Source organism: Syngnathus leptorhynchus, chromosome 4, assembly GCF_054491065.1.
Source record: "Syngnathus leptorhynchus isolate UIUO chromosome 4, UIUO_Slep, whole genome shotgun sequence".
Taxonomy (NCBI): domain Eukaryota; kingdom Metazoa; phylum Chordata; class Actinopteri; order Syngnathiformes; family Syngnathidae; genus Syngnathus; species Syngnathus leptorhynchus.
This window is the reverse complement of record NC_141198.1, coordinates 2,773,520-2,795,630: the sequence shown is the minus strand read 5'-3', so window position 1 is coordinate 2,795,630 and position 22,111 is coordinate 2,773,520. Positions and strand designations below refer to the sequence as shown.

General features: G+C 43.2%; 1 protein-coding gene across 1 annotated transcript; it reads right to left on the bottom strand.

Moving 5' to 3' along the window:
• Nucleotides 1-5,769: 5,769 nt before the first annotated feature.
• On the bottom strand, nucleotides 5,770-11,358 carry LOC147057641 (uncharacterized). The gene has a single exon (XM_085910202.1). The coding sequence runs from the start codon at nucleotides 8,909-8,911 to the stop codon at nucleotides 6,740-6,742; it is 2,172 nt and encodes a 723-aa protein (XP_085766328.1). The 5' UTR covers nucleotides 8,912-11,358; the 3' UTR covers nucleotides 5,770-6,739.
• Nucleotides 11,359-22,111: the final 10,753 nt, after the last annotated feature.

Genomic DNA, 22,111 nt, shown 5'->3' with positions numbered 1-22,111 from the left:
GGGTGAGCTTTTGTTGACGGATGTCAGGAGCGATGGTGTTGAATGCCAAGCTGAAGTTCACAAACAGGATCCTGGCGTTTGTTCCTGGGGTGTCCAGGTGGTGCAGGATGTAGTACAGTCAATACATCCATGCCATGTTGACTGCATCGTCCGCCGACCTGTTTGCCCGGTAGGCAAACTGGAGGGGGTCAAGCATGGGGCCCATGACGTCCGTCAGGTGGTTCAACACTAACCTCTCGAAAGATTTTATGACCACAGATGTCAGAGCGACAGGTCTATAGTCATTCATACCTGTGATGGCAGGCTTCCTGGCCACCGGTACGATGATGGAGCTCTTGAAGCACGAGGGCACCTCACACAGCTCCAGGGGGAACGGTTGAAAATCCGTGCAAAGGTGGGTGCCAGCTGTTAGGGATGTTCTAACTCTAACTTATTTTGCAAGAAACACACGAGAGACAATATGCCCTTTGAACACTTGCAAGTGGAGAATTTGTTCGTTACTGTAGATACAGCAATGTCCGAACAAAGTCTGCCGTTGAAGTCATGCAAGAGAGTCTTTATTGAGAGAAGAAGGGTGGGGGTGAGAGTCAGCCAAGGTGGGGGTGACATTTGACATGTGTGGTGGGCACCTCAGCAAATGATTAACCACTTGGGAGGGTCCCAGTTTATCGCTCCACGAGGCCGTGGACATAAATTCTAGTGGAGCAAAACAAGGACGCCTCCACACCACCTGGAGAGCTTCAACAACTGAATGGTTCAACTGTTCAGAATCACGGGAAGGTAAAAGGTTCAAACAAAGTTCATCATTCTAGTCTACATCCCAACATAATCATACGATCAAGATAGTTTATAAACCCTAACACCAGCTGTTCAGCACATACTTTCAAGCAGGAAGGTGACACGCCATCTGGGCCCGGTGCCTTCCTGATCTTTTGTCGCACTTCCTCCTCGCGGACCTGGAGTGCGGGTGTGGCCTCTGCAAGAGAGAGTGTAGGTGACAACGGTGTTGGAGGTGTGGACAGAACGATATTGGGGGAAGGTGCTTTATATGACAATACAGTAATCCCTCCTACTTCGCGGCTTCAACTATCGCGGCTTCGCTATATCGCGGGTTTTCAAAAATGCGGAAATGAATTATTTTATCGCAGAAATTTCATCATTTCACGAGGTTTCGCGGCCACTTGAGTTTCTTCATTTTCCTTTAATAATGATAGCTTACGTTTAAAAGTGAAATGAATAAATTAAAGAGTCAGTACAGTATACTTTATCGTCACATGTGACTTCAGGGCGTTCTCGCTGTTGTATATTTTGGACTAACTCATGTTCCGTAGTGGGAAAACCCCGGATGTGGGAGGGGGAGCTTCGGGGACGTTCAGTGTCGCGATGTACGGCCAGTGAACTGACTGTGATGAAAGGAATAAAGCAGTACCCATCACGTCGTTGTCCGAACCATGCTTGCTACATCAGAACCTGGAAAATAGTAAAGATATAACACTCTCCACCGGCGGTGGCCTTCATCTGGACATAGCAATACACTGTTAGTCTCGTCGCTAAGGCATGAATGCGGAGCGCACAGTCCATTGATATGAAAGTCCCCTAGCAGCGAGCTGGTTGATGTCAGCGATAAAAATAGAATATCTTCCAAGAATAGCTCAAAAAAATCTAGTTTCTATTTCGCGGAAATTCCCATTTCGCGGTTGGGTCTGGAACGTAACCCCCGCGAAGTAGGAGGGATCACTGTATGTATGTTTTACGTTGTTATATGATTTGGTGTCCCCAAAATTTACAAATGTCGGCATAACGGTTTTTTTTTTAACTTTTTATTCAAACACAAACACATTCGATATAATAACACCATCAACTACAAGCCAACAAATACAAAATTAAAACATCAATGTCAGCATAACGTGTGTCGGCTGGCAATGGCAATGACAATGCTGTCTGTCACTCATTTGTGAATCTTCGCAAACGATCAATCAGCAGCGAGTGATAGATGGAAGAGGACTTGGAGTCAGTGACGCAAGTTCCCGTTCACGACCGGGTGAGAGACTGTTGTATTGTTTCATGTGTATGGGTTGTTTCCACGGGAAGTTGTAAAACAAAAATACATTTAAAAAAAAAACGGATCAGTGTTTGTGTGTGTGTGGAGGGGGGTCGATTCGTCGAACGATTCGTTTGAACGAATCTTTTGAGTGAACTGATTCTAAAGATTCAGTTCCCCTAAAAAAACATTTTTGCGGTCTCGAGGCAATTCGAGGTTTACGCCTTGTGGAACGGTGTTTGGGTTGAGCTTTTAGAATAAGGGATTCCTTGTTTGTGTGATCGTGTGGCGGCAGCATTTTCTCCCGCCAATTTTTTGAATGTATTTGTGTGATCGTGTGGCTGCAGCATATTTTTCCCGCCATTTTTTGAATGTGTACGTGTGGTCAGTTGGCCGTTGCGTTCCCCCCCGCGATCTTTTAATGTGAGACGTGACTGTTGTAATTTACTTGTGAAAAGACTACTGGGGCGTGTGCCCCAGGTGTCTCACCTGTGCCTCTCCATCTTTCTTTGTCTCCACGGGCGTTGGAGTGTGAAAGGTACGTGATTGTTGAAATTTCCTTATGATAGGACTGCTGGAGCTTGCTCCCCGCGTGTGTCACCTGTGCCTTTCTGTTCCATTATCTACACAGATGTTGGAATGTGGGTGGGGTGATTGATATTGTAATTTGATTGTGGGGAAGACTGATGAAGGTGCGGGGGTCTGGGCTCTGCAGGTAGCCATTTGCTGGGTTGGCGCGTGTGGGGGACAACGGCATTGATCGTCCCAGTACTGGCCAGGCTGGAATGAATCAGTATAAAATGCCGGGCCCCCCTCTTGCGTCCCTTGTTGTGGCTGCGCACGGAGTGGAGTCGTACCCGCTCCAAGTGTGTGCTGAGGGCATGGTAGCAAGTGAGGTTAAGACAGGATGATGGGAGGATGAATGAGGACAAGCAGGGAATGCATGTACAACATTGGGATGTGCACGACTGTAACTGAGGCCCGGTGGACTTCAATGTCTACCTGCTCACGGCCAGCATGAAGTTACATGTTGTGGGGCAGGGGCCGAGCTGTGATGGTGAAAGAATGGGCGCCTTTGTGTCTGTTAGTTTGTACGTGTGTATGGATGGCCTAGGATTTGATGATTACTCAGGGGCACCATTGGCGACAAATGGTTCGATGGAGAAGGCCGGTTTCCTGTGGTTGGACAAGACAGGACCATCTGGTCCAGCCGGGATGGGTATGATAATGTGTCCGGGACACCTTGCTGGTCCCGTTTGCTCCCCAACAACTCTATTGACATTACGTGAATGTGTCAAAAGGGGGGGAGCAGAATAATTTAGCCTAATGGAAGATTCAATGTTTTGTCAAATGTAATTGTTTTTGGAGTCTTAACAGGACATGTAAGAATTCAACACACAGTGATGAGAGGAGCAGAAGAAACATCTCAAAAGACTGCAAAGGTTGCAGAAAAGATTTGCTCAGCAAACTACTGCGGATACGAAAGCAAAGACCGAGGTCCAGATCACTCCAACGTTCTGGGTCATAGCTGTCAAACTCTGGCCCGCGGGCCAAATTTGGCCCGCAGTGTAATTATATTTGGCCCGCGAGGCAATTTCAAATTAACATTAGAGCTGGCCCGCCGGTATTATACGGCGGCAGCGCTGTAACACCACATTCATCGCTTGTACTACAAATCCCATAATGGTCTGCTGTTGCTTTGGCGCCCATACGTCCATTCATGACTCCGCCTCATGCCTATATAAGTAGAATCCGTGTTCATTTTTTCCCAGAATGCACCTGAAATTTTCAAGATGGCGCTGCCTGGATTCGATACTATTGGCTTCCGAGCAGCTGTCCACAAACTAATGGGTGACGTCACGGATGTTACGTTCATTTCTTATATACAGTCTATGAGCACACCCTGCATCTCCGTGCCTCTCCCCCACACTGCGACCTCAAACGACAGCTGTCACTGTAATACCCTACCAACAAATGTCGAAAAGAAAGGCAGAAAATAGAACTTTTCTGGAGAGGTGGGAGACAGAATATCTGTTTATATGTATACAAGACCTGTTTGTCTTGTTTGTGGAGCCAACATGTCAGTAACTAAGGAGCACAATATTAGATGACACTATGAAACCAAACACCAGGACAAATATAAGGACCTGGACACGGCTCAAAGGAAAATGTTCACAAAAGCCACAACACAAAGTGAGGCTGCTGTAAAGGCAAGTTATATCGTGGCACAAGAAATCGCCAAATCAGCCCGACCCTTTAATGAAGGAGAGTTTGTAAAAAAGTGCATGATGAAGGTTTGTGAACAAGTGTGCCCCGAGAAAAACTAAGCCTTTGCAAACGTAAGCCTGAGCAGAAACACAATAGCTGACCGCACATGCGAGCTTGCCACCAATCTGCATGTCCAGTTGATGGAGAAGGGAAAAGATTGTGTTTCTTTTTCCCTTGTTGTGGATGACAGCACTGACGCGTCTGATACTGCGCAGCTGACTGTCTTCGTCCGCGGCGTGGACACAAATCTGTGTGTTATGGAGGAGCTTTTGGGATTTAAACCAATGGATGGCACAACCACAGGGAAATAAATCTTTGAGGAGGTTTGAAAATGTGTAGCTGAAATAAACCTTCCGTGAAATAAACTTGTGGGATTAACCACTGATGGTGCGGCAACCATGAGTGGTAAAAGGAATGGACTGGTGGGCAGGATCTGTGAAAAGATGCGCGAAGAGAACTGTGCAGGTGAATTATCTGTTTATCACTGCATCTTACATCAAGAATCCCTGTGTGCTAAAGGGCTGAAGATGGAGGATGTTATGTCCACAGTAACACAAAGATCTCAATCACCGCCAGTTTAAGTCTTTTCTGGAATTTTCTATGCACTTTTTCTTGCTACTCCAAGGCCTGAATGGTTGATTTATTCATAGTTCTGTTATTTTACTTTCAAATTTATTAGCCTCTGTAAGAAGCTAATTTTGACATTTACCTCAGAAGGCTGCAAACAAAAGGGAGGCATTCAATTTTTATTTAAATTGTATTTATTATGCCATTGATATGTTTTATTATTATCATTATTATTATTACTATTATTGTTAGTATTAGTATTATTAGTGTTATTATCAACTTGATTTTGCACGCCTGCACTTTTAAGTTATATAAGCCTTGGTTGTTCAATATTCATTGTAAAATCAAACCTTGTTTGATTCCATATTAAAAGGTTCATTCGTTCAACCTTGGCCCGCGGCTTTGTTCAATTTAAAAATTTGGCCCACTGTCAATTTGAGTTTGACACCCCTGTTCTGGCTGAAGGTCCCAAGAAGGAGGGGGACGGAGCCTGCTTGGACTAGACCCTATAAGAACGGACGCTGTTTTCCGGGACCTGCGTCTACCCTTCCGATTGCAGATTTGGAGGGCGGTAAGCGCTCTCGCACACATCTCCAACCTATTGTCCAGCTCTTTGGTTCCAGGTTTGCAGAACAGACGACAGCGGACCCAGAAGGGACGACCGAGATCTAAATAACTCCATCGATCTGGCTGAAGGTCCTGAGACGGAGGTGGACGGAGCCGAGGTGGACAGGTCCTTATAAAGTGGTGGAACGCACGTCACATGCTGGCCGGCTGGCCGGCAAAGGAGACACGTGGTGTCGTCTGTCCCAGTGCGCCCCAGTGAGGGTGTTAGGTTTAAATACCATCAGACAACATTACATGCTAAAACAAGAAGGAGAAGACAACCAGGATGAGTTTACTCGCGAGGAGAACGATAGAGAAAGGAAGCTCAGTTACAATCTCCACCAGTTCTGAGTTCCTCCCCCACGTGCTCCTCCTTTTAATGTCTTGGGTGCCCTGGTTACAGAGGCGTTGCTACACTAAAGGGAGGGGAGATAGTGGCTGTAGCAACGCTGATTAGCTAAGGAATGTAGTGTAGTGTGAATTGATATTCTCGACCCCCACATTGGGAGTGCAGAATCTGCTTTCTTCCCCCAACCAGTTGTCCTCTCCACAGGTGGCCGACTCCTCCTCGACTGTGATCAGATAACTTGAAGCACTTTGAATCTCGCTTACCTGTGAAACAATGCAACTAAACCCTTGCTAAGTTTAACTTCTTAGTAAACTAACACAACACATAATAATAATAATAATAATAATATCTAACCTTACTTAAACCTTTCAACACATATTAAGTAAATGTAAGGTAACTGATATACAGTTCCTTAAACGAACATTGAGTAAATATGGGATAACTTTAATGTGACTACTTCAAACTATATATATCTAGTTTCTATCATCTACAATCTATGAATCAAAGCTACAGTTAACTGAAAAGGAATAAAGTCCCGAACCAAAGAACATTTCGCAAGCAAAGAAGACCTGCTCATTGTCATTGAAGACTTCTTTCAAAACAAACACAAAAGGACAGGAAGGAACCATAAGGCTGATGGGGATCAATAGACCTTCTTTGAACTAAATACAGAGCATTTAGTTCAAAGGAGAGTCGTAAACTCGTAAAACATAAGCCCCCCTGGTCTGGCAGGCCAAGGCTTTCTCGAGGTTACTCCAACATTTCCCTCCTGTTTATCACATATTTGCTCAATCAATACATCACCAAACACAACCACTTCTCTCGATTTTCAGTTGTCGGATCACAAGTATGAGCACAAATATGTTTACAACAAAAGGATAATCGTTGCGACACAGTCATTCAGGAACTCACAGATCTGGGAAAAAGTCTGCGAACTCAAATGAAAGCATTCCGTCATCATCATCGTTATCATCATCATGCTGGCGTTCAGACATGAGGCATACCCGGGCCATCTTGTCTTCCATAGGCGATATTGCTGTAGTGATGAGACGATTAAACAGAGCACGCAGACATGGAATACAACAACATCCACACAAGGTGAGTATAGCAGCAAATACTGCAATTGATACTATAATTGAGGACACAAGGGCTTTATACTTCCCAAAGGCATTCATCCAGTTGTCCCACACCGATGTGTCCACACCAGAGTGCTCTTTCATCCTCATGTTGAGGGACCGCAGGCCTGCAATGGCCTTCGTCAGGCTCCCATCAGGGGCAGTGTTGTTGGGGATGAAGGTGCAGCATTGTTCTCCGAACATGGCGCAGACCCCCCCTTTCTCAGACAACAACATATCAAGAGCAATGCGATTCTGGAAAGCCATTAGGGAAGTTGTGGCTAGCTGTTCGTGCACGGCCTCAAGCCCAGCTTGTGTCCAATTGCCCAATTTCTGCACATTGTAATGGATGTAATTTATCCTGTCTACGTTTTTGTTTATCGTACACCACCAACAAAGGGAAGACTCCCATCCAGCTGCAATTTGGTCAACTAATTTGTATTCACTAGGAACCCCTCGGGGTACTCCAATTGCATCTATATAAGTTGGATCATGGTCACCTTTCCAATTTAAAGATCTTTTGCTTCTACCGACTTTAGCCCATTCCACCGGCATCACCCTTTGCTCCTCTACCACAAGATTCATGGCAGTCACTGGATATATGGAGGTGGGCAAAATTAACGTGACTAAAGCACAAATACCCGTATGGTTTTTTGGCAGACGATCAAAAATTCTATCATCACCGCACCACCACCATATATCACTTCGTGACACAGGAACAAAGGATACATCGGCTTCAATTTTTTCACTGCACCAGTCATCTGACAGATTTCCCAGCTTTTTCCCAGATCCTGTTATGTAAATACACGTAAAATTACCTTTGGCTACATTTCTTGAAAACAATGGTTTTTTTTCTTGAACAGATGTCATAGGGAACACTTTGTCCCACGCTTTACACTCTAGGCTAGGATTTGCAGTAGTCATAACAGATTTCACACAATCTTTGGATAATGGCGACGGGACAACATACAACAATGGTCGGGGACCCATGCATACGACACATTCAGTCTTTGCTGCCTGTGCAGCTTGTTCTGCCAATAACAACCAATTATTACTCTTGCCAGTTACACCTGTAGTCACTTGAAACCAATCATCCACATCCATTCTCGATAGATTTACTGCCATTACAGAAGGTACCTGTGGCAAAGAAATTCGAGTGGTATCTTTTTGATCAGGCAGGCTTTGATGGATTAATTTTTGTGATTGTTTCTCATCAATTAATTTGATCTTTATCAGAGCCAAAGGGTCTTCACCCGGCATATCTACGCCCATTACTAGATAAAAATCATTAACTGAAGACACCCCCCCACAACCTGGTAATGGTAAAAAAGACGATCCATAACCCCCCACTGTTCGAAATGAGTATGGGTTACTTTTAAGATTTGATATAGTCAATAAAAGTGGGTTGTGCTGGCCATCTTTCAATGGTTGCATTTGCCCTCTAGCCAAAGTAATCCCCTTCACTAACATCCATTCCCATGGCCTAGTGTAAAAGGCAACATACCCCTTAGGCCCAGTATTCCACAGCACATTTCCCCATTGACACCATGGTACTGCTTCCACAGCATTTGCTTTCAAAGTACACATGTAAACATCATACTTTTTCCATGGCGTTCTGGATCCACCACAATGAATTACACTGCAGAGGTCAAATTGATAAGTTACCGTTGTCCCTTTCTGGTGCAATAATTCTACACTACTGCCAGACATTCTCACACACCTGTCTGTAGTTCGTCCCGCAGACTCAATAACAGGTCCAATTTGTCGTTTAGCCCGATATGATGGAATGATATTTTTGAAGGCGGTGTGGTTAAATTGCCCGTCCATCTCTGCTTCACTCATCATGGCTGGGCGTGCCCCCACTGGTTCCCACAAATACCCTATTGCTAAAAACAACATAAGGTCAACAAATGCGGCTGCCAGGCATGCAACAGCCCCATTTGTCCACCTCCTTGGCATTGTCATTTCACTGAGAGGTAAGGTCACCTTAATCAGACTTTTGTTCACTTTTTTTGTCGGACGTTACCTCAAAGGAAATGACTTTCTTGCAATGTGTCAGGTGTATCCAGGTTGACCTCTCAGCTATTTTGATCGCTGTTGGAGTGGTCAACAACACTTGGTATGGCCCTTCCCACTTGGGAGAATGCCAGTGCTTCTTTTTGATGCTCTTAATGAGAACCCAATCACCTGGTTCCACTAATTCCAGTTCCTGTTGAGGGACAGACACATCTTCATTAGTGGTTTGTTTTTTTTGCTTCTCAAATATTTTTCTCATGTAATCTGCCAGATTGGAATCATCATCAGTTTCCCATTCGTTTTTAAAATATGGTAATCTATATCGTCGCCCAAACAGTTTTTCATATGGGGTTAAACCCTCAGTGCTTGTAATGTTTATGTATAGTTTAACCAAATCTAGACATTTTGTCCATGGTCTTCCGGTTTCCTCCATGCACTTTTTCAATCTGTTTTTTATTGTCCCGTTAACTCTTTCCACCATTCCGGCACTTTGCGGGTGGTAAGAGCAATGATTTTTTAATTCTATATGGAACATTGTGCCTATTTTGTTTATCACTTGATTCACAAAGTGTGTCCCATTATCACTATAGATTCTTTCCGGGATCCCGTATCTCGGTATTATGTCCCTACATAACGTTTTTGCCACTGTTAGAGAATCAGGTTTTCTGGTTGGAGCCAATTCAATCCATTTTGTGAATGCATCTATTATGACCAGGCAGTATTTTTTCCCATTATCACGATTTAGTTCAATATAATCCATATGTATTACTTGAAATGGATATTTTGGTTGGGGAAATTTCCCTCGCCTCGGTCTAAGATTACCCTGTGGATTGTGTTTAGCACACGTTAAACAGGCTCTGCAAAAAGTTTTTGAATAAGAATTAAATCCGTATGTTGTATAAATGTGGCTGACCTGCCCTACCATCCCCCCTGTTGACACATGCGTCGCGCCATGTGTCAATATTGCTGCCCATTTGAACAGGTTCTTTGGCAAGATAGGTCTGCCTTCTGGTCACTCATAGATGTCATTCACCATTTTTGCCCCTTTTTTAATCCAAGATTGAATTTCATTCTGTGGACTTTGTTGTTGCATATCTTTTAGAATTGTGTCGGTGATTTGATCTGCATCCTGTGTATATAGAAGTGTTGGTGCCTTTTCTGCAGCAGCCTTTGCGGCCTTGTCTGCAAACTCGTTTCCTCTTGACACCTCATCAGTCTTGTGTGTGTGTGATGTGCATTTGCATATAGCTACTTCTTGTGGCATTTGAACTGCCTCCAAGAGTTCTTCTAGTAACTTGCCATGGGTCACATTTTTCCCAGTTGAGGTCACCATTCCTCTATTTTTCCAATATTGCGCAAACACATGGACAGTAGAAAATGCGTATTGGCTGTCTGTGTAAATTGTCGCCACTTTATCTTTCATCAGCCTACATGCTTCAGTTAATGCGACCAATTCGGCAGCTTGCGCAGAGTAATTAGACGGTAAGGCTTCTGCTTTCAACACTTTATCTTTTGTTACAACAGCATACCCAGTTAACGTTTTTCCCAGTTCATTTTTCCTTGATGACCCATCTACATACAGGATTTCCCCCTTTTTCAAAGGTGTGTCCTGTAAATCTGTTCTACATTTGACTGTTTTCTCGGCCAATTCTTGACAATCATGTTTTTCACCCTCCTCCTCACTTGGAATCAATGTGGCTGGATTTAATATTGTGCATCTCTCCAAAGTCAAATGGGGTTGCGACAGCAAAGTTGCCATACATGACAAATGCCTTGCTGGTGATAAGAAAGTCATGTTGGTCTGTAAAAGCAGGGCTGACACCGCGTGAGGTACTTTAAGAGTTAATGGGTGAAACAGCACAATTCCCGCACTTGCTTCCACTGCCATAGATGCTGCAATTACTGCCCTTACGCAGTGTGGCAGCGCACATGCTACATTGTCCAATTTAGTTGAGAAAAACGCTATTGGCTGACATTTATCTCCCGATTTCTGCATCAACAATGACGTCATGAAATGTCCTTTACAGTCCACAGTTTGGATGAAAGGTTTAGCATAATTTGGTAATGCTAAGGTTGTGCTCGACACCAACGCTTGTTTTATCACACAAAATGCCTCTTCTGCCTCTTCTGACCATTCAATTGGTGATGACATTTTCACATTTTTTTCATACATTAATCTCTGTAGTGGTGCTGTAATTTCTGCATAATTTGGTACCCAACATCTACAGTAGTTTGTTAACCCCAAGAATGACATCATTTGCCTCTTTGTTATTGGTTTTGGCGCTTGCAGTATGGCAATTTTTCTATCTGAAACAATTGTTCTTCCACCTGCACTTAAATTATGTCCTAAATACTTTACTTCTGACCTACACACCTGCAACTTGCTTTTGTTCACCTTGTGCCCCTGTTTTCCCAAATGACAGAGCAATTCTATGGTATCTCGTTTACAACTTTCCTCATCGGGTGAGGCCAACAACACATCATCTACATACACCAAAATTTGGCTTCCTCCTGTAGGTTGAAAAGTGGACATGCTTGCATTCATGGCTTGCGAATAAATAGTAGGACTTTCACAATACCCTTGAGGTAACCTGGTGTACGTATACCTCTGTCCCTCATATGTGAATGCAAACCAAAATTGACTTCCTTTATCAATTTGTATGGAAAAGAATGCATTGCTGATGTCTACTACAGTAAAATACTTAACATCAGGTCTTAATGAATTTAACAGCGTATGTGGGTCTGGTACACATGGAGCTCTTTGAATGACGGCGTTGTTTACTGCCTGCAAATCTTGCACCATTCTCCATCCTGTGGAGGGTGGTGCCTTTTTCACAGGGAAAATTGGAGTGTTGCAGGGCGAATCATCACATTTTACTATCACCCCTGCTTGGATTAAATCACTTATTACTGGTTTTATGCCTTCCATTGCATCTTTTTTCAATGGGTATTGTCTAATGCATGGCCTATATTCTGTTCTTGATCTAACTGTTACTGGCAAGATTCCTTTTATTAATCCAACATCAGTTGGTCCTTGGGACCACAACTGTAGAGGTACTTCTGCCAACAATTCCTCTTCTTCTTGTGTTAAAAGTACGGATCACATTCCTTCATCAGATTTCATGTGGACTTCCCCTTTAACGTGGGTTGTCCAATTCAATGCTTTTCGTGTCATTCCTGTGCTTTCACTTCTCCATGTGTTTACTGACGTTGCGACCCAATCAGTGGCATTTTCTCCCTCTTCTACGAATTCCCCTAAATCTTTCCATTCCATATGTTTGCCCCGGAACAATGATACATGCAGTGGATAAATCATCTTATTTATTTTTCGATCTATCTCTTTTGGTAGTTTTATTGTTGCTGCTGCCACACTCTCAGTATCTGAGTACAGATATGTGATTGTGGCACCAACTGGTGACAACTTCATAAGAGTGTCATAGTACAATTTGTCAGGTCCTGGAAAAGTTTTGTACCAGGTGGTGACATGCAAATCATCAGATTGCATTTTTTCTTCCGGTTTTGTCAGAGACTTTTCTCCTTCATTGAGTAACGCTTCTGCAACCTTCATTGGGTGTATGTTTGGTACGCCCAAAGCATAGTAATAAAATGGTCGTCCTGTACCCTGGAGAACCATCACATCACCGCCCAGCAATTCATCCCTTCTCTTTACCACCAGCTTCCCATTTGCATCAGTTACCAATGCCAATTTCAATTGTGTCAAGCCATCTCTTCCCAATAAGTTCACTGGACAGTCGGGATACAGCAGAACCGGTATGTTACATGCCTCACCCTCAGGATCTCTTATCCAAACTGGCTCAGACATTGTGACAAGGGTCATTAGCCCATTTGCAGCTTTGACCCCCACCTTTTTCCCTGACACGCGCGCGCCTGGTACTGGCTCCTTACAGACTGTTTTACATGCTCCTGAGTCACATAAGAAAGTGATTGCCTCCCCGTTTACCAGTAATCTAATCTGCGGCCCCTTTGTGTCTAAAGAAAATATCTCCTGTATATTTAGGCTAATCTCTATTTCATTTTGGCAGTTAGATTCCCACTCTGTTACATGGGGATCTGATTTATTTCGATCCTGATCTAGTCATAATTGTTTTTGTCCATTTGTGCAGTCACGTGCCATATGACCTATTTCTCCACAACTCCAGCATTTTATTTCACCAAATTGTCCAAATCCTTTTCCTCTGCCTCTGCCTCTGCCTCTAAAGCCTCCTCTGTTAGATGCTCCTCGCCCCCTCTGACCTTTCCACCCTCGGTCTGCATCTTGGTAAAAAGTGTCACTGTCCTCTTCTACCAAAAAAGTGTCTTTTATTGCTTTCACTTCTTTCTGTTTTTCTTTCACCACCTTTTCTGCATGGAGGGCGTGAGTTATGTAGTCCTCCAAAGTTCCAGTGTTAAAGCCTATATAATGTTTGGTTACCCAGCTATGTATTGCTGGCCTGGACCCTGCGTGGATGGCATTTTTTAGTTGCTGTTGATAAGCACCTTGAGGTGCATTATCTTCCACCAGTCCACTGTGTGCTTTAAACACTTTTGTCATGCGCACTCGATACGCATCAAAGACCTCATTATCAATTTGCTTTGTCCTCCCTATTTCTGTATAATTTGCTCTCATCCTATATCTGTTGCGTGCCCGATTAATCAGCCCTTCCATTTGATGAAATAATTCTGGGCTGTTATAGGGTAAGGGTTGACCCTGAGCATTTATGGGTGCCCACTCCCCTCTGACTAAATGCCAATCTGGGCCCAAAGCTGTCATCCAAACTTGTTGGATTTCAGCCCCGTTCAAACTGTAAGATCTCCTCAAGTCTTCCATACCTGTACAAAACTGTTCCACATCTTCCTTATAAGAAACTACACCTTCTAATGCTTTCCTTATATCATCCATTGTCCATGTTCTGTAAACCATTACCACCCTGGGGTGAACTTCCTCATTTCTTGGGTCATAATTTGGGTTAGCCACTTGTATCAATGGAAACAGCGGCATACTTGGAGTTACTTCAGAATTTTCAACACTAGTTCCTTCAGCTGATGGGGCTGAAGGCCTAGGTTCGGCTTTAGGAGTCAATGGATAGTTTGCTCCCATCGTCTTTGACCACTCCATTTCTATTGGGTTTTTTTTTCTGGTGGCTCTGTCTGTCAGCCCATAAGGGGGGGGTGACCCCTCATCAGTGTCAGGCAATTGTGGATACAACTTCTCTATGGCCTTATGTTTTGAAGTTGTACCATGTGTTTTCACCACACTCTTCTCTACTTCCTCTAGACCTCCCTCTTCTTCTCTTGCTCTCTGTAACCTCTGGTTCTCTCTTGCTTGCCGACTATTAGGCCCAGTCTCATCATCTTCCTTCCTGCAATACAGCGCTTTTTCCACTTTCTCTTTTTCTCCTTTCTCTCTCACTCCTGCTACTTTAAGCCAAAACGTCACATCCTCATCTCCTTCCGCTTTCATTTTTTTAGGGTTTCTCTTTGTTTTCTCCTTTATGGCGCCTCTGAGTTCTATCAATTTGCTTGTTTTTAGTTGTCCCTCAAATTTTTAACCCATTTATCGAGATTTTTAAGTCGATCGGGATCCTGTCTTTCAATTATTTTCCAATCTTTACATTTTAGATTATCTCGAATATTAATTTTGCTCTTCCCGTTCCCCATTTTAATCAATTTGGTCCCAACTGTAAAACCATAGGGGTTTCTAAAGTCGGGTGTTTCCAGCGGGATAACGAAAAGATCCTGTGGTGATTCTCACTTCTACCAGCGAACTGGTGGAGAATCCTTGCCTATTGCGTCCACAGAACCACGTTATGTGTTCCCCACTGTTTTAATATGGAATACTATATCTAGTGATACGTATTCCCATTCACACTCTCAATCATTCAGTATTACGGTTTCCCGGGCACTCCGCCAACCCTTTTTGACGGACTTCTCCGTCGGACACTTCTGTCCTATTTATACGGACTTCTCCGTTTTGTTACTTTTCTACGGACTTCTCCGTTTTGTAACTTTTGTACGGACTTCTCCGTTTTGTTACTTTTCTACGGACTTCTCCGTTTTGTAACTTTTATACGGACTTCTCCGTGTGTAACTTTTACTGGTACCTTTAGACGGACCTCTCCGTTCTAACCTAGGATTTTTATAGGGCACGACAAGCCCTCGGCCGCACCATTCTTTTTTTAAAAAAAAAAACAACTCACCCCCTGGTTCTCTTCACCTCTGCGCCTCGGACTGCCTTCAACCTTCAGATCCCGGCTGACGAGCAGACAGCCAGCCTTTGAAAAGGATTTTAGGAGTCCACCTAGGGAATTCCTGCCGCGCGCGGTCCTTCTGGATCTCTGCTGTCGCCCGCCGGAATCCACAGGTATATCGGCATCCGGCTCGAAGGACCAATTAAATGTTAGGTTTAAATACCATCAGACAACATTACATGCTAAAACAAGAAGGAGAAGACAACCAGGATGAGTTTACTCGCGAGGAGAACGATAGAGAAAGGAAGCTCAGTTACAATCTCCACCAGTTCTGAGTTCCTCCCCCACGTGCTCCTCCTTTTAATGTCTTGGGTGCCCTGGTTACAGAGGCGTTGCTACACTAAAGGGAGGGGAGATAGTGGCTGTAGCAACGCTGATTAGCTAAGGAATGTAGTGTAGTGTGAATTGATATTCTCGACCCCCACATTGGGAGTGCAGAATCTGCTTTCTTCCCCCAACCAGTTGTCCTCTCCACAGGTGGCCGACTCCTCCTCGACTGTGATCAGATAACTTGAAGCACTTTGAATCTCGCTTACCTGTGAAACAATGCAACTAAACCCTTGCTAAGTTTAACTTCTTAGTAAACTAACACAACACATAATAATAATAATAATAATAATATCTAACCTTACTTAAACCTTTCAACACATATTAAGTAAATGTAAGGTAACTGATATACAGTTCCTTAAACGAACATTGAGTAAATATGGGATAACTTTAATGTGACTACTTCAAACTATATATATCTAGTTTCTATCATCTACAATCTATGAATCAAAGCTACAGTTAACTGAAAAGGAATAAAGTCCCGAACCAAAGAACATTTCGCAAGCAAAGAAGACCTGCTCATTGTCATTGAAGACTTCTTTCAAAACAAACACAAAAGGACAGGAAGGAACCATAAGGCTGATGGGGATCAATAGACCTTCTTTGAACTAAATACAGAGCATTTAGTTCAAAGGAGAGTCGTAAACTCGTAAAACATAAGCCCCCCTGGTCTGGCAGGCCAAGGCTTTCTCGAGGTTACTCCAACAGAGGGGTTCCTGCCAGTTCAAATAAGAGGCAGAATAATCCTCTTTCCCCTTGGTGGCCAGGTAGTCTACCCTGACCCACCAAAGACAACGACCGCGCGGCAGACATTTCCAGGTTCTCCCCGGACGGAGATGAGCTGCAAAGGGGGTGAGAATTGTGCTCACCCTCCACCAGTGGGCGTGCCAAGCCCCCAACGGCTGAACAATCACGAGCAATTTTTTGTCTTAAACTGATGGTATTGATAACGTTCTGGTCGCCTAAGGCAGAGGGACCGTGTGAGACTTTTTCTGCATTATAACATCTTGCCGCAGGTTTTTCACTCACACACTAAAATTGAACAGGAATATTGAGGCAAAACCTCCTCTTCACTGAGAATTATTGCTGTCATTGTTTGCTGTTTTTTTATCATGTATCACCTTTCACATGTCCCCGATCATTTACTTGTAGTGTTGATTTTTTGTGCTCTGTTTTTGGTGACCTCTTTCGAGGTCAAAAGGGGGATTGAAGAGGGAGCAACAGCAATGTGTACATGTTCTATTAGGGTGGACAATCTCCGTACAATATGATGTATATATGTATATGATGTATATGCATATATGTACAATTCTTTTATTATTTTATGAAACCATAACTGCTCAATCAGAACACGAATACAACACAACTGTATGAACACACACACATTGGCAAACACACACGCGCACACACAGGGGGGTGCCGCCCCCCCACACTCAGGTACAAAATGGTCATGTGACAAGTTCCCGCCTCAGGTACGAAATGGTCATGTGACAAGTTCTCGCCTTTCTGGACAGTATAAAACAAGCTGACCTGGAGACAGAAGTTGTTGTTTCATCTGCTGCCGTGCCGTGTGTATTGGCCGCCATTAAACAACCCAAGATCTTGCTAAAGGAACATAAGAGTTTGATCTTAAAGTAGTTCATTAGACATCCTGTGTATGAGAGTATGAAATTGTAAAGTGCTGAGTGTGTGACGGTGGGAACAAAACAAGATATGTGGTGCAAGGACGTCTGAGTTCCAGAACAAAAGATAACCCAGGAGCAGCAAGGAGGACAAGATAACCACAGGGCCAGCTGGTAGATAACAACTGGTGACCCTGGAAGGAAAACTACAACCAGGAGGAGCGAGCAAGTGATTCTGCAGGAGAAGAAAGACCAATGAGAGCAAGCTAAAGTTAACTGCAGTTTACACATAGCCAATAGAATAATGAGAGAATGCCTTTGTTGATGTGCCATTTGCTTATTGTGTAGTATAACTCATGGCTGGGCAACTCGGATGTAGAGTACGTCTGCTGGTGGCAACAGAGGCGTACAGAGGTGTATTGAGAGGGACCCGAGACCCAGGTGATGTATTAGATTTGTGTGTTAGGAATAAATCCACTCGTGTGTGAAAATGCCGGCTTCCTGATACCTTTCTATTGCAGAACGAGCGCGCATATTGTTGGATGAGTGGCAGTTGGGTAAGGTCACAAATTGGAGTCAGATTAGTAACTTGAGTTTATGTTAAATTAGAAATAAATTCCAACATTGCCAATAAAGAACCAACTCTAAACTCCACACCTTTGCTTTCCTGGCTCAACAACGGACATCCCGCACAACACGCAACAATATATTGTTGCAATCCAATGAATGAAATGCAATCCACAACTCGGTGAACGGGAAGTTACGTCGTTTTCTTCTTCGTTTTGTTTTACGGCGACGTGGCACCAGCTTCAATGCGCATTACTGACTCCTACTGGTTGAAGTCATATGAACTGAAAAAAAGAACGAATCACTTTCGGAAATGATTCGTTCACTTTCGTTCACTGAAAAGAGTTGTTATTTTGAACGAATCGTTCACTCAGGAGCCAACACTAGGATAATGGACTAATGGAGGAAAGGCGGTGCGGAGAGGGACAAAAAAAGAAAGGCGCTGGAGGAGGACGCGGCCAAATGCAGAAAAGTTAACCATATCATTCATTTGACATTGATTAAATTTGTTCTTGTCAATGATATAATTATTATGCTGGTTGTTCTGACACTCCCAACAGATGTAGAGTATACTGGCAAGACAAGTCCAAGGAGCAGTGCAAGGGAAAGGCCAACTCAGGACACAGACAGACAGTCAGACTCAGAGACCTCTGATTATTTTGCTCGTCCTCATTCTAATGATTTTGATTTGTTTTTCAGGTACCACCCACAACAAAACCCAAAGAATGATTGTGTGCATGTGTGTACATTTAAGTGTGGGTGCACGTGTGGGCAAGGCCAGGGTGGCCTGGTTATATAACTGACTCCTGGCCTGAAAAAAATCTCCCTGCACATCGGTCCAAGAAAGAAAATGGTAATTAAAGTGGATGATAGTAAACCGGTATCAGTACCCTGCTGGAAAAAAAAAAAAGCATTTCCACTTCCATTCCTTTGCTGTCAAGTTGCGCTCAATATGAAGTGCATTTTTTTTTCTTTCCTCACATTGGCTTTCGCAATTTTTGGTGATAAGTGAAACGCCCCTTGGTGTATACACGTGCACTGTCCGTTTAAATAAAAAAAATTGTACATTTTTCACGTAACCCATTTGATTTCATGTGGATAGGTATTATTATCTTTATGAATGAAATACTTTTTATTTGGCAGCAGTTATGTGGCCTTGGAATCCTTGGCACCCTCCCTTTACTTTTCCTCTCCGGCCTCTGCTGTTCCCCGCCGGTCGCCACCCTCTTGCTTGCTCGGAGAAGGCGAGAGAGAGGGCTGCTCTTCTGACACGCATGCACGAAGAAATTACGAAAGAACCCCAACCTGACACAACTCTCAGCAGCAAATAGACATTACCTGACAATAAGGGCACCCCAATGCCCACTGAACAGATTTGAGATGGAACTGACTGAGCTAGAAAACTGGCGATTTTTTTTTCTTCTTGAGAGCACTCGTGCGCCCCCACGTGGATTGCGCCCCCACGTGGATTGCGCCCCCACGTGGATTGCGCCCCCACGTGGATTGCGCCCCCACATGGATTGTGCCCTGGGCAGTCGTCCATATTGCCCATAGCAAAAACCGAACCTGCACTCTAAAATTGCATAGACCAAAAGACATGCTCACGAGGCACAATTCAAACTTTCTGGAAAGCTGAGAACATTGCCAAAGAGCAACATTACAAAGGGTTTGACTCTGAAGGGAGAACAAGAGGGAACAGGGCATGTTTAATGGCGGACTTGCTCAGCTTAATTCAAATACAGAAGATGGGGACTTTGATGGAGTTGCGTATGAATATCAATCAACAACAATGTGAATACAGTACAGTACAGTACAGTACAGTACATGGTTAAATAGTAGAACAAAGTACAAAAAAAGTGTTGCTGTACTTACCATTTTTGGCTCTACGTATGGATGTGAGCAGTCTTTCTCTCACCTAAAGAACATTTAAGACTAACCTACGATCACGTTTAACAATTGGAACGCCTGTATAATGCTTAATCTCACATGTATAAACAAGACTACAAAGCCATCAGCAAAACCATGCAGCACGAGAAATTACATCAATGGTAAAAAGTTCTTTGTTCATCATTGGTTAGCAACAGCGTAACATTATTAAAAAGAATTTCGAGATTTGTTGTATTTTAAAAGCGCTGTTCTTACATGAAATGTATTATTTACCATATTTTCCAGACTGTAAGTCGCAGGTTTTTTCATAGTTTGGTCGGGGGTGTGACTTACTATAATCAGGAGCGACTTATATGTGAAATTATTAACACATTATTACTTGATTGTTAACGCGAATATCACTTTACATGTTATTTTCACTTTAAACCGCATAAGGGCTGAAGGAACATAAGGGTTTGATCTTAAAGTAGTTCATTAGACATCTTGTGCATGAGAGTATGAAACTGTAAAGTGCTGAGTGTGTGACGGTGGAGACAAAACAAGATATGTGGGCAAGGATGTGCACGAATGAAATGTTCCAGAACAAACAATGACGCAGGAGCAGCAAGGAGTACAAGATGACCCAGGGGCAGCTGGTGGATAACAACTGGGGACCCTGTATGGAAAACTACAACCAGGAGGAGCGAGCAAATGATTCTGCAGAAGAAGAAAGACCAATAAGAGCAAGCTAAAGTTAAATGCAGTATACACATAGCCAATAGAATAATGACAGAATGCCTTTGTTGATGTGCCATTTGCATATTGTGTAGTATAATTAATGGCTGGGCAACTCGGAAGTAGAGTACGTCTGCTGGTGGCAACAGAGGCGTACAGAGGTGTATTGAGAGGGACCCGAGACCCAGGTGATGTATTAGATTTGTGTGTTAGGAATAAATCCACTCGTGTGTGAAAATGCCGGCTTCCTGATACCTTTCTATTACGAGCGCGCATATTGTTGGATGAGTGGCAGTTGGGTAAGGTCACAAATTGGAGTCAGATTAGTAACTCGAGTTCATGTTAAATTAGAAATATATTCCAACAATTTATGGTGACCCTGACGTGATGCAAGAGAGGTAAAAGAGTCTGGGACTCTAAAGAAGTCTGGGACTTCGGTAACCACAAGAGTCTGGGACTCGGGGTCTGGGACCCACGTCCACACCAGGTGACGACCTGATAAAGACGCCACACGTCCGACCGTCTTTCCTCTTGGGCCCACAGTGAGACAAGGTAAGCAGATTCCTTTTCAAATTCTGCACATTGACAACGCTAAATTATAAGAGGAAGGATGAGCGGAACAGTGAAAGTGTGTAGTAGGGTATAAATTCTGTGATTTACCTACTAGAATAGTTTGGAACTATTCGCGGTTACTATACGGTTTAAAATCTGGGATTTACGTATCAGTACAATAGTGTGGATTTAGTAGGGTATAAAATCTGGGATTTACCTACTAGAATAGTTTGGAACTATTTGTGGTTACGATACGGTTTAAAATCTGGGATTTACGTATCAGTGTGGAAGCGGTGTGAGTGTGAGTGTGGAAACTAAAATTGTTCTGCGTAAAAAGTGGTTGGGAGACACACGAGTGGATTTAAAGATGGCGAATAAGAGGAAGTGTGATAGTGGTCTCGGGTCCCTTCAAATTAAGGGTCCCTTCAAATTAAGGGTCCCTTCAAATTAAGGGTCCCTTCAAATTAAGGGTCCCTTCAAATTAAGGGTCCCTTCAAATTAATGGAATAAAAAGTAAGAAAATTAAGAAGGAAAAAGAACGGTGTCAGAAGTTGTTTCTGAAATTAAAGAAGGATGAATTGTTTCACGGAGAAAGAGCAAAATTAATATCCGAGATAGTCTAAAATGTAAAGATTGGAAAATAAGTGAAAGGCAGGATCCTGATCGAATTAAAAATCTAGATAAACAGATCAAACCCATGTAACAGAGTGGGAACCTGGCTGAGGAAAAAAAAAAAAAAAAAAAAAAAGAAACGGAAATTATCTTAAATGTACAGGAGATATTCGCGTTAAAAGGAAAAGTAAGAGAGAAACACTGAAGTTAAAATTTGCAAAATAAAAGGAAAAGAATTACAAATAGCTTCTAAAAGTAAAATAGAGAATAAATCAGACAAGTAAGATGAGCAAAAAGGTGTTCTTAGTGTGCTCTTTTTGGTCTTTTATGTTGTGCGCCAAACGTGTGTGTAGCGTGTGTGTGCGTGCGTGTGCGCGCAGAGGATCCTCATGAATGAGTGTGTGGGTGTATGTGTGGGTGTGTGACTGAGATGTGTGTCCTATGGAAGAAATTAGTCATGGAGAATGTTCAGGAGCCTGTTGAGCGATAATAGGGAAGTTGAGAAGTAGACGATGAGTATGTTTAAGTTGATTGGAGAAACTAAGATGATTGAGGTGTGGCAGTAGAGAAAATAAGGTGTGTGGAAGTAGAGACTATAAAGTGTGTGACAGAAAGTGACT

Coding starts and splice junctions, on each gene's coding strand:
- LOC147057641 (XM_085910202.1), bottom strand. CDS start 8,911: ATGACAATGCCAAGGAGGTGGACAAATGGGGCTGTTGCATGCCTGGCA.